The 14632-nt window shown below is 35.0% G+C and overlaps 1 protein-coding gene and 1 long non-coding RNA gene across 4 annotated transcripts; both read left to right on the forward strand.

Moving 5' to 3' along the window:
* The first annotated feature begins 29 nt into the window (after positions 1-29).
* On the forward strand, positions 30-714 carry LOC120266910. Of its 3 annotated transcripts, none has more exons than XR_005538312.1 (2): positions 30-159; positions 412-714. It is a non-coding gene; the product is annotated as an uncharacterized LOC120266910 (long non-coding RNA). The 3 variants fall into 3 exon arrangements; XR_005538311.1 differs by having other exon boundaries at positions 123-254; XR_005538313.1 differs by having other exon boundaries at positions 124-254; positions 407-714.
* Positions 715-2043: 1329 nt separating this feature from the next.
* On the forward strand, positions 2044-6908 carry LOC120267131 (traB domain-containing protein-like). Its single transcript, XM_039274834.1, has 9 exons — positions 2044-2534; positions 3432-3479; positions 3559-3618; positions 3777-3863; positions 3947-4051; positions 4780-4893; positions 5924-6024; positions 6276-6387; positions 6501-6908. Exons 1-9 carry the CDS (start codon positions 2061-2063, stop codon positions 6627-6629), a joined length of 1230 nt encoding a protein of 409 aa, XP_039130768.1. The 5' UTR covers positions 2044-2060; the 3' UTR covers positions 6630-6908.
* The last annotated feature ends 7724 nt before the right edge of the window (positions 6909-14632 follow it).

Genomic DNA, 14632 nt, shown 5'->3' on the forward strand with positions numbered 1-14632 from the left:
TATTACCTTGTGAGAAAGACTTGAGTCACTTAGTGGATGTTTATAACTAATTTATAGATTCTTTCCTTGGAGGACATACATCCATTGGTACTTTCCCTTAGAACAGAGATTGGCATGTAGGAGGAGACTTGGGCACCCTATCTGAGCATGTATCATCAGGTACATTCTTTGGAAAACACCCATCCTTGCAGGCTAGCACTTATTCTCTTTGATCTTCAACGAAAGCAATGTGATTATGGACCACATAACACTAGGTAAAATATAATTTCCTGAGTGCATATGAAATCAATTTTTTTTATCTGGAATACAAACATCTAAATAAATACAACAATTTCTTGTGTTGGGAACAGTGCAGAATGCAAGTACTTTATCCATCTTTATTTATTATTATTTTTTTTAATAAAAGTGCAGCTACAAATCAAAAGTTTGAGGGGGATCACTGGAAGAGGCAGAAGGTTTTGATGCATGATGTTACTAACATTGGAAAGGAATGAAGAAGAACGCTGCATTGAAGAATGTGGCAAATGAAACAGTAGTGGCAATGATCAATTAATGCAGATACTACTGTGTAAGTTGATGCAGTCGATTTGAACTGCTCCGCTTGGCAGGGTGCAATTTCTCTTTGTTACTATCATGATCTTGTCAGGAAAATATTGTTTGTTGAATTCCTTCTTTTTAAAATTCCTTGCCAGTGCATGAGAGGGTGAGTGAGCATAGCTGTGTTAGTATGCTCTATGCGTGATGGTTTGGCCACTCTATATAAATAATAATAATAATAAATTAAAAAAATCCTTGCATTTATTCCAAAAGTATATCTAATGTTTGTCCTTGTTTTATTCTGTTTTTGCTGATGGCTCTGTTGCACCTCCGGAGATGTTTTTTTTTGTTTTTATTATTTTTGTCAAAACAAATAAATCACATGTATTATAAAACAATACATCATAAGACTGGGAAAAAAAAACAATAACATAAAACACAAAAAAACCCAAAAATAAATGAATGATCCACTAAAGATGTATCATGAATCCGTAAGAAAAGACTAATAAAAGACCCACGGGTCAATAGACCCAGACTGAAAATAATGATGGATGTTTTGTTCTCTGTTTTGTTTATTCACTTGTTTGTGTTGTTGTCATTTTTAATTTTAATAAATTATAATTTATTAATTTTATAATATATATAAATAATGTACCACAAAGAGTCTTACTTTTTTTTTTTAAAGTAGGTAAATCATTTTAATTAAACTGGAAAGAAAAACACAGAACAGTACTATAATAAAACACATAACACAATACAAAACCATTCGCACCATAAAAAGTGATACGAGTCAGACAAAATAAACCACCAGAGGATATCCAAATTATCCTCCAAACCCCACCACAATATAACAGACTATCCGTAGCAGTTTCAAGTGTTTTCTCGGTGGTAGAGTCACTTTTGGCCAGCTGACTCTTCAAACCCATGAACTCAAGGCTGTGTCGAACAGTTGTAATGGTATCTTTGAGCTACACCTTGAAAGTAACAAAAATTGCATCTAACCACAAGAGAAGCAAGCGACTCAAGACAAAGAGTCTTGTTTCTCTCGGACTGTGGTTCCTTCATTTTTGTTTTTAAAAAAATAAGTAAAAAAAAGGTGCACAAAGAGTTTAAAGGGTCAAATTCAAGTGAATTTGACTAAGTGTCTTTGAGTGGGTCGGAGGATGACCGTTTATCCTCAGGAGTTTGTTTTGTTGTTCTCGTATCACCCTCGCAGTATGAGTAGCTTTTGTTGTTGCTCTAATCGCTCTCTGCTTTTTGTTCTTCGATTTAATAGAAGTGGTTTTATCCACCTTTTCAAAAAAATATAGAAAACAGTAGCTAGATACACATATATGTATATATATATATGATATGTTTCTCTAATTTTATTTTTAGTAACATCCTTTACTATTAGTAACTAATCACTTAAATTTTCTAAAAATCAAACTCTAAATCTTGACCGTGAGTCAACCATCCAACGGCCAAGATCGTTCAAAAGAAAGATCAAATGGCCTCCAGCACCCGCCAAGCAGCATCAGCACATGATTCGCTCGACGCGGCTTCTGAAATCGGCCGAGTTACGAATCCTCCAAAACTCGTCGCTCCCTCGCCGCCGGCGACTCTCGCACACCACTCTCATCCCTATAAATACCCCCCAGGAATCCTTCTCGAACCTTCTCCTCTCCTCCTTCGCTTTCCCCCAATCCCGAGAGCAGCGATTCCCGACGGCGATGGCCGGCGAGGACGATGTCCACGCAACGACGGATCCCGATCTGGCCTCTTCGATCACAACTGAGGATGTTTCTGGGGCAGAGGATCCGAGATCGAGCCATGGCTTGGATCCTGAAGTAAGCCCTGATCCTCATTCGGAACCAGAGAAGGTTTCAGAAAGATCAACGGTGAGGAGGGGACTGCCCGAGGAATTGTCGAAAGGTGTGGTGGTTTTGGAGTGCGAATCTTCGGCTGAGGGCGGCTCTTGTGATGTATACATCGTGGGAACTGCTCATGTTTCTCTGGTGATTTTTCCCCATTCTTTTTTGGATTTATTGATTATTTATGTGAGTTCTTTTGCGCCATGTTCTAGAAATGATGATCCTTATCTTTCTTGTTTTATTCCTATCAGTTAGCATTTTCCGTTTGTTGAATTGAAATTTAGCAAGAAATTTTCTGTCTCATGTGGAAGCTAGGGTTTTTTTGTCGATGCTATGGTCTCTGAAACTTTGCTATGACACTGTAGTTATCATTTTGGAGGTTGTGGATTTTGGCTGTCTGATGCTCCATCTTCAAAACGACAGACATTTTTTACTGTCTGGTTTTAATGTATAAATATTAGTCTTGATCTATTGTGTATCTGAAGTGATATTTTGGACCTTTTTTGCTTGTGGATATTAGATTATCGAAGGTGATCTTGATTTCTTTATTAGAAAAGGGCATGGTAAAATATTGGTGGTTATTTTTTCATTTTTCGCAATAAATTGATTCGTATTTAATCACTGTGGCATTATGGCCATTTTTTCTTGATGTCTGCGTGCCATTTTCAGAAAGGTAGAACGCATTCTTGCTTAGTCCACTTGAACTTCCTCTCCTCCTTCTATTGATGTTTTGCTGTTCTAAACAATTTTGGCATAGTTTTTTGCCTTATATTCTGGATAGAAATTCAGTTCTGATCAGTTGTGTGATTTATAAAATTTTGGATTCTAATTCTTGCCACCACAAAAGAAGTCAAAACTCCTGATTTAGGCAATACATTATTGTACTGTGCTGAGTTTCTTCAGTGATTTCATGATTTTCAGTCACATAATGTCTTCTTAACTAGGGAGCTTCTTTTTAATCAACTTGGTACCCTTCTACATTCTTTCATCTGTACCAGTTATTGTCAGGGATGGTTTAACTTAGGAGTTATCTCATTACAGGAATCCTGCAGAGAAGTTCAGACAGTCATTAATTACCTGAAACCCCAGGTGCTCCACTTTTGAAATCTGCCACCATCTGCATATGTACTAAATTTTCAATTTCTGATTTGTAAATCTCCAAGTGCAGGTTGTTTTCTTGGAGTTATGCTCGAGTCGAGTAACCATTTTGACCCCCCAAAATTTAAAGGTGTGGGACTAGTGTGCGTAATTTTTTTTTTTTAATTTCATGTAAACATTCGTTGACTGCGGATTCGATGACTTCAATAGTTAGTTTGAATGATGATCACCATTACTTTTAAGTTTCAACTTATTTACCTGTTTCTTGAGTTATTCTCGTCTTGGCAGGTTCCTACAATGAGTGAAATGATTGACATGTGGAAGAAGAAGAAAATGAATACTTTTGGGATTTTGTACAGCTGGTTTCTTGCCAAGGCATGCTTTTTGTATCTTATCTTGTTCATATCTTTTTTAGCATGGGTGGTAATTTTTGTGGATAATGTACTCATGATTTGTAGGTTGCTAATAAGCTCGAGGTTTTCCCTGGTTCTGAGTTTCGGGTGGCATATGAAGAAGCAATGGGTTATGGCGCGAAGGTTGTACTGGGAGATCGTCCTGTGCATGTAAGCTATCTAACAAGTTTATTTTACATGTTTCATTTGTGGAAGTGTTTGGTTTTGTTTTTTTGGATACATGACTCTCATGAAAATTCAAGGATTTTTATTTGGAATGTGTAACAATTTGGTGAACATAATTCACCTGAGGAGAGTTCATGTGATCTGATGAAGGCAAATATTCTATGCAGGTGCAGTTTTTCTTTCTTTGTTATTACATTAGTCCCTGCCTATGGATCCATTGTATTATAGAAATAAAGAATTGAAGTAATTTATATGGTAACTGCTATTTCTCTAAACTTTGATCTATGAAATCATTTAGTATACGATTCAATGTGAACCTATTGCAATCAAAGACATAACTAATTGTTTTCAGATTTTCTTCTGTATAGTTTGTGCATTTTAAATTGTTCTTTAGGTCTAACTCTTCTTTGATCTTGTTTTTGATAATACAAAAGCAGATGACGAAAATTTACATTCATGAATTTTACCTTATATATAAGAGTTTGATCTTCTACTGGATGGTCTAGCAGATGTCTGCTATAATCCCATATTACAAATAAAGAAATTTTTTTAGTATTGCTCCTTGTTATTATTGAAGTTGGCTATTTGAGACATGAGCTGTAAATGATATCTTCTGAACAACAATGTAGTTGTTTATCTGGTTATCTAATTTATGATTTAGTCCAGAGCTATTTTTCAAGTGATTAAATCAATTTACGGTGTTCTTCAAACAGATTACATTAAGAAGATCATGGGGGAAAATGACATTATGGCATAGGACAAAGTTTCTATACTACATGCTCTTTCAAGCTATGTTTCTCCCAAGCTCTGAGGAGCTCAATAAGATGGTAACTTGTCATGCATGGTTTTTGTTAATTATTTTAATGGATTTTGTAACAATGTATGCAGTCCAGGGTGAAAAGGAAAGTCCTTGTTATTCAACTTCTTTATGATGTGATCTGCCATTAGACACAGAAGCAATCTTGTCTGAAATTAATGCTTGATGATTGCTTAGAAGGCCATTTGTTTTTTTTGTTTTTTGTTTTTTTTTAATGTATCTTGTTTTTGTTTTTGTTTTTGTATGTTAATGTTGAGTATGGTTTAAAAGTCAAAGAACTCATTGCAAGATCCAACAATATGAGGCAATAAGTTGGGTGAATTTGCTAAGTGTGACAAGAACAATAATTTGATATCTTCAACATTGAAAATTAATAATCATATTAGGGTTGATATCTTAATTAGAAGAAATAAATATTCTTGAATTGGCTGGAACTGTAATAAAGGTATGGGAATCAAGGAGAATTAGATCAGATGGCATGTATGGGGAAAAAATCAAGGAGAATTGTATGTAATTTGCATCCGAATAAGAGGGATCTACATAGGATCTACATGCAAAGTTTGGCTATAAAATAAGAGAAGCCCTATATGTTGGTGATTCAATTTTTTCAGCAATGTCACAGCTATTGTAGTTTCATATTTTCTTGTAGCAATAAAATGATATTGAACTTGTTTCGTGGTATAAGATTTTTTTAAAGGGGTTCCAACATTTAATTTAGTAACTAATAGATAAAATCATTCACCGACATTATCATCTTGCATGTGTACTTTGTGAAAGCCCTGTTGTCTTAACTGTTAATTACGTTAAACATGATTACTTAAATAAAACAACATGTGAATGTTTGTATACTCTGCTATTGAATACTCTGTTGCTACACTGTTTTCCATGTTACACTTTTAAGTTGCATATTAGAGCCAACATTAAGCGAACTGATTGATGTTTCTAATGTGTTTCATAGTTCAGCTGCCTGCTTGTGCATTGATGCTCAGTTTCTTTTCCGTGATTTGGTGTGATCATCACTTTGCTATACTCATTTTCAGTTGAAGGAGATGGATGATGTTGACATGTTAACTCTTGTAATTCAAGAGATGAGCAAGGCATTCCCCACTTTAATGGAGACTCTTATTCATGAGCGAGATATGTTAGTTAATTTGTCGTTTTAATCATTTTATTTTTTGTTTTATATGTGAAAGAAAAAATTTTGCTCATATCTTCCAGTAAATATTATTAGACTAACTAATTGTTTCACATCGGTTAATGTAGTAAGTTTGACGTTGAATAGATAAGCCTGGGTTCTCATCCCATAAGCTTAAGCTTCCAGGGTGTGTAAATCTGGATAATATGTTTGGTTTTTTATCCAACAAATATGATTTATTTAATCATTTGACTCAGGTACATGGCATCTATATTACTAAAGGTCGCAAGTGAACATTCATCAATTGTTGCAGTTGTAGGCAAAGGGCATTTAGCAGGAATAAAGAAGCACTGGAAACAGCCGTTGGATGTTAGTTTTATTAAACATGTTATCTTGGCATGGCTTTTCTGCTTTTTTCGCAAATGGCTGACTTTATACCCATGTACTGCCAATAAGATATGTTATATTCCGTCATTGTGCAGGTGAAACATCTACTTGAAGTTCCTCCTAGAAACACCGGTGAATCTAAGACAAAGATTTTGACATCCCTTGGTGTTGTTGTTGCTGGGATTGCTGTCATTTCTGGCATTTATCTTGTTAGCAAGAGGTGACCTATTAAAGTAGCCATCAACCAGTGAAGATCAGTGAAAATTAGGCCTTGTGTTCACAGCAATCAATAGAATTCACAGCCATGCTCATCATGTGTATTTTCTCAATATAATCAAAGATAATCATGCAAAATCATACAATTGAGGAAAAGATCTACTTGACAGTGGATCTTAGTTTATCTCTCAATTAGTTGTTCAGCAGTTTTTGAAATAAAATAAACCAGTCTGTTGGCCAACCTGATGACATTGGAAGTGAAATATATATGGATTTATCTTTTATGATGAGAAGTGAAAAATGTGGTTGTTTAGTGCAGGTCACTCAAACAGGCCAATGACACTGCCTAAAAATTTATACAGAGATCTAAGTGATTACTAATACCTCAATGGGTTTTCAGGTAAGTCATGCTTCACCATTAAAGAAGGCTCTCTGATGTTAAGAGTCTCTTCATGGGCTCTAATGTGTCTCTTGTTCTTTGTTTTATACCAATAATGAAAGTGAAAAGCTTGAGATTGATTTCATAACCATCCACAACTTGATCTTAAGAGCATGGCATGGCATGCATTTATCTTGCTTTTTAATCCAATGGTGCTCTCCTCCAAGCAGAATATATTCTGGTGATCTCTCCTTCAGTCTTTGGTTCTCATGGCCAACTTGGTTTTTAAGCTCTCTCAAACACCATAACTTTCTTCTCCTTCCATTTGTTGTGGCTTTTTTGCTTCTTTTATTTGGCGAATGTTGATATTGCCCAATTTATTGCCTTTTGTTTCAGTGTCAGTTGATACATAAAACAAAGAGACAAAAAGAGCATCATATTCTCTGCATATGAGCAAGAGGACAGGGAATGACAATTATATTAAGATCTTGCATTGAAAACAGAAAGGCTAATATTCTTGCTCATGATGTTTTAGTAATTTGCTGATTAGTAGTTAAATTTTCGAAGAACAATGGTATAAATAAATGGAGGATGATTATCTTCAGTTTGTGTACTCATGATAGTCTAGTTTTGTTAAGTTTACACATACATTTTATTCTTTTCATTTCCATATACAACTAACTGGTCTATAACTTTTTTGACATTATCCGATTCACTGACATTCCTTATATGGAATATGTTCTCATAACATGATCACTGGTTTTGACCATGCACAGAGAAGACGATGCACAAAATCCTAATAAAATTCCAGAATCTTCGCACTTTATCGGCACAATGTTACTTGCATTGCTTTTTATATCATCAGTTAATAACAAGCTGTTTGTCTCGATGAATTATCGTTGTTGCATTCTTTATTATGCTGACAGATACAATGCTAGTTTTTGCATTCAATGAATATATATCAAATTTGTCCAAGGTAACAACGTAATTACTCTCAAACCTGTGAAAATGGATATATATATATATATATATATATAGATGTGTGTATCTGTCACTCTCTTGCATTTCAAAGATTGTTTTATATATAACCTCTGAAAATTCATGAATCAAAAATGAAAAAAAAAAGAAAAAAAGATTGATATATTCCTTTCCGAGTTAATATATTGGTAATTCCTCACCATATGAAGATAACAAATTAATGAATCACAGTGAATTATATGTCAAATAAAAGGAATACAAGTTAATGATCAAACAATTATATATCATTGATGCATCCTTCATTGCAGCTGACACACACAATGAATATGATGATGAACATGCATAAAACAACATTATAGCTGTCATACTTGTGAGAAAATATACTTTTTTTTTATGTGAGTTATTCTCATACATCCATTAGAATATATAGAATGTTTGATGTACATAACCTCAGGAAAATTCATCAGCACAGAGCCTTCCATTAGTTAATATAATATATAGTTTTCTTAGTTAATATATTGCTCACCATACTAAAGATGAAAAGTTGATAAATCACATTAATCTATTATAAAAGATAAAGATTACAAGTTTATAAGTAAAGAAGTACAAATTCAACAGAAAAACAAAACCAACAGCGCTACATATATCCAGACCTCCAAGAAATAGCAGCAAAAGAATCCAGCCAAATATCCAAGCTCTTCACACATGAACATGATTAAATATTACTTTAGCTCTTCTTCATCTGAAAACTCACAATTATAAAACAAAACAAAATTAGTTTATCTAATAACAGCAAAGAAATTTTAATAACAAGAAAAAAAAAACCAACAAACTCATCAAGCTAGAATATAAATAAAATTATTATGCAACAATGGAGAAGTGAAGATCTAGCATGAAAGATAAAAGGCACTGAGAATAGCCAAGGAGACTGCCTATAATCCACATTAATGTCTCAAACATTAATCAAGACAAAAAATAGAGAATAGAGGCAAGTCATCCTTGGCTATCAAAGACACATTCTATCTTCATGTGAGACCTTTCTCTTCATCTCTCTTTGCACTGTGTTTCATGTTCCAATTTTTTTGTTTGTTATGCTCCTATTTATAGCACAAGAAAGACAAATGGATCAATCTATAGGTCCATCAAAGCCTTTAATTTTTTTTTATTTCTTTATTTTTTCTCTTTTATCATGTATAGAATATATTCTCATATCTTGCTGCTTGCCTTTCTTGGAATACCAATCCTTAATGGATTTTGACAAATTTCTGTCATATTCTTCAAAAAATGGCAGTTTTCTTTGCATGTGAAGGCCTTAAAGATTGAGGACTTAATGTGAAATATTTTCATTCCAATAAAGATAAGTTTTCCGATTTTTCTAATAAGGAAAAATATTAAAAAAAATTATTGGGCTTTGATTCAATTTGACTTTTAAATATTTTTATATTTACTACAATCTAATCCGCATTTTGTACAAACTGTGGGGGCACAGAAACGACGAAAAAGCTTTCTTCTCCTTCAAGCTTTTGTGCTTTCTTTTTAACCTATCTTTTTTTTTTTAGCAAAAAACAAAAATATTTTTTTTTAACTGTTAGATTTTAATTTCTTAAAAAACTTATTTACCATTTTAATATATATTTGTATATATATATTAAAGTAAAAAAATTAATTTCATTAGACCCAAAATGAAAAAATAAAATATGTACAAAATAAATAAATAAATATTTAACTTTAATATTTATAGTGAACTAATTTTGTTTCGCTTTAATATTAAATTAATAATAGTTAATTTATTTTTAAAAATTTTATGTGTGTTTGTGAAACTTAATATGATTGTATTTGGGCAGATAATTTTTTTTTAAATAACCGACTAGGGTTTTTTAAATTATTTTAGAAAATAAATAGGTTTTAATAAAGTGGGTAAGAATTGTTTGCGTTTCAAAAACAACAACAATAATAATGATAATTTTTGAAAATAAATAGTTTTTAAAAAATTAAAATTTAATGGGTTTTTTAAAATTTCAATAGAATTTTTAAGAAAAAACAAGCTTAAAAAAAAAAAAACATAAAAGTTAGTCAGCACTTTATATTGATTGGCATGTGATAAGATGATTCATGGCCATTTTAATTAATAAAATGACTGTAAGTTACTTCCTTCATTTCTTTTTATCTGTCGTGATTAATTGAATATCATATATCAAAAAATTTAGTTATTTTCATAAAAATTTTATAAAAAAATTAGTTATTAAATTACTTCTAATTTATATTTTTTTCATATTTCTTTTTATATTTAATTTCAGCAAGAAAGTTGAATATTAATGTTAGAGGTAATTTTGAAAAAAAAAATAATAAATACTTTTTGATGTAAAAAATAAAATAGATTTGTGTGTAATATAATTATAAGTAGTTATTTATAATATTAATTTGTGTGTAATTAATTAATAATCAATAATAATTATTATTTAATTAATATATAAAATTGTTAATTATTAATATATATTTAATTAATAAATTAAAAAATATAGTTGTACAATTTTTTAAGTTATATTTTTTAATAAATTATTTATAAATTTTAATTAATGTTTAATTAATTTATTGTTAAAATGATTAATTGCAAATATCTTTATTAAATAATAATAAAATAATATATGAAAAGAATATTATAAGAATATTTTTTTTTGGGGTAAAATTTGAGATTTGTGGTTGGAGTAAAATTTTCTGTAGTAAGACCAAATTTGAGATTTGGGATAGAGATTTGGGATTGTGGGTTGGAGATTGTTATACCCAGTGTTTACTGTAGATTACTATAGCCCATTTCTATAGATTTTTCGACCACATTCATGTAGCGACCGATCCTCAGTAGCAAACCGGTTCACGTAGCGACTTGTTCCTGTAGAAGCTTCGGTTTAATAGAGGTCCGAATACTGTAGTAACCCGTTCTACATGTAGACAGAAAAATTTTTCCCTTAAAAACATTTCTTCTTCTTCTTTTCTTCTTCTCTTCTTCTTTCCTTGTCTTGGCGAACCTTCCCATTTTTCTTATTTTTTTCCGGTGAAGTTTTTCCGCTGAACCAAGCATCCTATCTCTTCCTCCTTCACCATTGAGCTTGGTAAGCATAGATTTATGGTTTTATACCGTATTTATTCTTGTATTTTTCCTTGTTTTAGTTTTTTTCAAAACCTAGAATTTCTCCATGGATTTGCATGTTTATAGGTTTAAATTGAAGCCATTGAATTGTTGATCTTGTGTGAGAATGTTGTAGAAGAAAATTTGTGATTTAGAGTTGTAAATTGGGGAGAAAACCATAGTATAGGGCTCGGTTTTCTTGTAGCATTTCCGAGGGTTACTTGTAGCACCGGCAATCTTTAGTTGTTTCTTTGATTTCTTTGGATTAGATTGAAGCTAAAACCCCTAGGAACTCATTGGGAACCTTTTAAACCTAGTTTTTGAGCTAATCTTAGGATCGAATTAGGGTTGTTTGTTAGAAAAACTTAGGGTTTTTCTTGTTTGTTTTGTTTTTTTGTTAAATTTTTGTTGTATTTTTGTTATGCTTTTGGCAAGGAGAAGAAGTCTTGGATCGAGGCAAAGGCTTAGCCGAGGAGTAGCTTGCGAGGAAGACAAATTTCCTTTTCTGTGAGTGGAATTATTTAGCATAGCTTTATTAGAAGAATGCCAATAGCTATATATATATATATATATATATATATATGCATTTCATGTTTTAAGTAAGTTTTATTGATTTATACTTGTTTGGTAATTTGGTGAATGATAATTATTGTTGAGGCAAATCTTGGATGTCTCTTTTTTGGCTTTTGTTTTTGTTATCGTGGAAATTGTGATTGATATATGTATCCATGAGTTTGTGAAATCATTATTTTTGTTTGAAACTTGAGTTTTTGTTATGAAAATCTTTGATTTGGTGAAATCCTAGGCTTGAAGCAAATTTTTGGATTGTTGAAAGGAAAAAGGATTTCCATGTTGTTGCTTGTGTTGGGACTTGCAAATTATTTTTGTGTTAAAAGTTTGGGCTTTGCTTATGTGTTTATCTTGTCCTCGTGCAAATGGCCGAGGGTATTCTTGATTTATGATCATGGATGGATATTGTACTCGAGTGGAGTTGTATTTTATTGTGGTGATTGTTTTGGTGATATCCTCTGCGGTAGGGCGGTCTTCACTGACCCGACCTTTTTGAGGTGGCGTGTCGACCGGCTGATTACTACGAGGGCGGTTCGGGTGGGAGTGTAGAGCCACGATCTGGATATTCATCGGGTAGCCGAGTCACCAACCGGGTGAACCCGATGGGTCAACGTCAAGGGCATGAGTACCTTGGCGGCTCAGAATCTAGCCATGGCACGGCGAAGGTTTAGAGAGTTTTTCTAGAACCATGTTATGTTGGGTGAGTGTTGGGTATTGTGTTTATTTATTTCAAACCCATGATATTTTTGTTGTTTTTACTTGTATTTAAAACCATGTTTTATAATTTTTGTGTTGTAAACCCTAGTTGGGGTAAAAAGGGTTTTCTTGGTATTGTTATGTTGTTTTACTTCTTTTAAAGACTTCTATTATGCATGTTGAAGTTTCTAAACTAGTATTATTTTTGTAAAACATGTATTTTGATGATTTTGTTATTATTTTTGCTGTTGGTGTATTTTTCTGCTAAGGTTGTGCTAACCTCCCTCATCGAGTAACTTGAGTTACTCATCCCTCTTTCTTCCTCCCGATCTATTGCGGGTAGTAGGTGTGGCCGCGTGTGGCGATCTTGGGCATTTACTACTATTCTATCATCATTTGTATTTTCTTGATTCATGTATGTTGTTGTTGTCATGGAACATGTTATAAGACCTATGGATCCACTAGTGTGTAGAAAACTTGTTGCATGGTTTCAGTATTTAAATACTCTTAAACTTACGTGTATTACCATTTCCCTCTTTGTTGTTAGGGTTGTTTTCCACTGTGTATCTTGTGAACCTACTGTATTTTTCGTATCCTATTGTTGATGTTGTTGTTGTTGTTGTTGTTATTCTTTGTCGTTGTGTAACATTGTTTTTTCTGTTCTATATCTGCGATATGTATATTGTTGAATTCGGTGTGTTGATTAGCCTTGCGGCATCACGAGGGTTGAGTGGCGGGGTATCCCTCCTCGGGATTCTGCTGCGGCGATTGTCGCGTCCGTGGGCCCGCTGGGTCGGGCGTGACAATTTTATTAGTATCGAGCTATTGGTTTAGACTAATAGCTGTATCCTGTTCTTGTCTTTGATTGTCTTCTGTAGTAACTAGTGGATCCAGTTAGAGTTGAGCATGTAGCATTATTGCATATAGGAATTGATTTTTGAAAAGTTCTTTTTGGTGTCTTTTTGGTTCATTGAAAAATGCCGATACAACGCCCGCCGCACCGCGATGAAGCGATTGCTCTCTTTATTGAGCCTACTCTTGCACCGTCTAGAGGTGGACGGCGTGGAGTGCCATCTCCACCGTCCTCTCCTTCGCCGCCTAGGCGGGGAGGCCAATTCTAGGCATGCACTGCCGTAGCGGCGTCGATGCATGGTCCTAGAGTACTGAGACTGTGCCCCGAGACCCGGTGCCCGGGAGTTAGCTCCGTCCCCGGGAGGCGATCGCGAGGCCTTGAGCCTATTGGGACAATCGAGGATAAGCGGCCAGACCTATCGGGGAGTTCGAGAGACTTCATGAGCTTTTTGGAGCATGTATGGAGAGGATGTGCCAGTGCTGCGACCCACGCTTCGGCACCACCCCGAATGCGATCGGTTCCCCTAGTCCCTGCGGAGGGGCAGTGAGTCCGAGCCCGAGTTTGTTCTTGTCTAAGCTCACGAAGGAAGCCCTGAGCGAGTTAGGGCTGCGAGTTCTTTTGATGGCACGGCGATGCCATGGTTGCCAAAGAGTGGCTAAAGCGGGTGATAGCTACTTTCGGCGACATGGTTCTAGAAGAGACACGAGGCTCAAGGTTGCTACGAGGTTACTTGAGGCGAGGCGAGTTTGGTGGGGAAAAGTGCGAAAGGTCGTTCCGTGTTGTTTTTGAGTTGGTCGATTTTTCGGAGGGAGTTTGACGAGGAGTACTACACCCGTTTCCATAGAGACCCGAGAAAAGGCGGGGAGTTCATGCGGTTGAACCGGGGTAGCGAGATGCAGTGACGGTATGAGGCGAATTAAAGGACCTAGCAAACTTTGTACGAGGCTGGTAGGTTACGAGGAAGTCTGTGTTCGAGTTCGAGGCGGGCTGAACCTCGGTGTCCGGGGAGAGGATGGCGATCACGAAACCGAGTTTTAAGGAAGTAGTGCGATTGGCCCTTGAGCGAGAAAAAGTTGGTCTGGAAGGCGGACGAATCCGTGAAAGCTTGTCGATGAGAGGAGAGGTGCGGTAAATGAGTCGATCCTCAAAGAAGAGCGGTGAGAGTTCATCTAGTGGTGCGCCTGAGTTGGTTTCTTGAGGGGTTCCACGGCCCGAGACCCGTGAGCGGCTGAGTTCACTACCTTCGAGGCGGTGTAGTCGAGTGCGAGATCGGCGGGAACTATCGCGACGGTGTTGGGAATTGTCATAAGTTCCATGGAGGGGCGATGTCGAGAACCGCTGCGAGATGTTGCTCGGTGTGGACAAGCGGATCACATCGAGGGCCGCGAGTGTCCGCTGATTGACCCGTGGG

The sequence above is a fragment of the Dioscorea cayenensis genome, chromosome 8 (genome assembly GCF_009730915.1).
Source record: "Dioscorea cayenensis subsp. rotundata cultivar TDr96_F1 chromosome 8, TDr96_F1_v2_PseudoChromosome.rev07_lg8_w22 25.fasta, whole genome shotgun sequence".
NCBI lineage: Eukaryota > Viridiplantae > Streptophyta > Magnoliopsida > Dioscoreales > Dioscoreaceae > Dioscorea > Dioscorea cayenensis.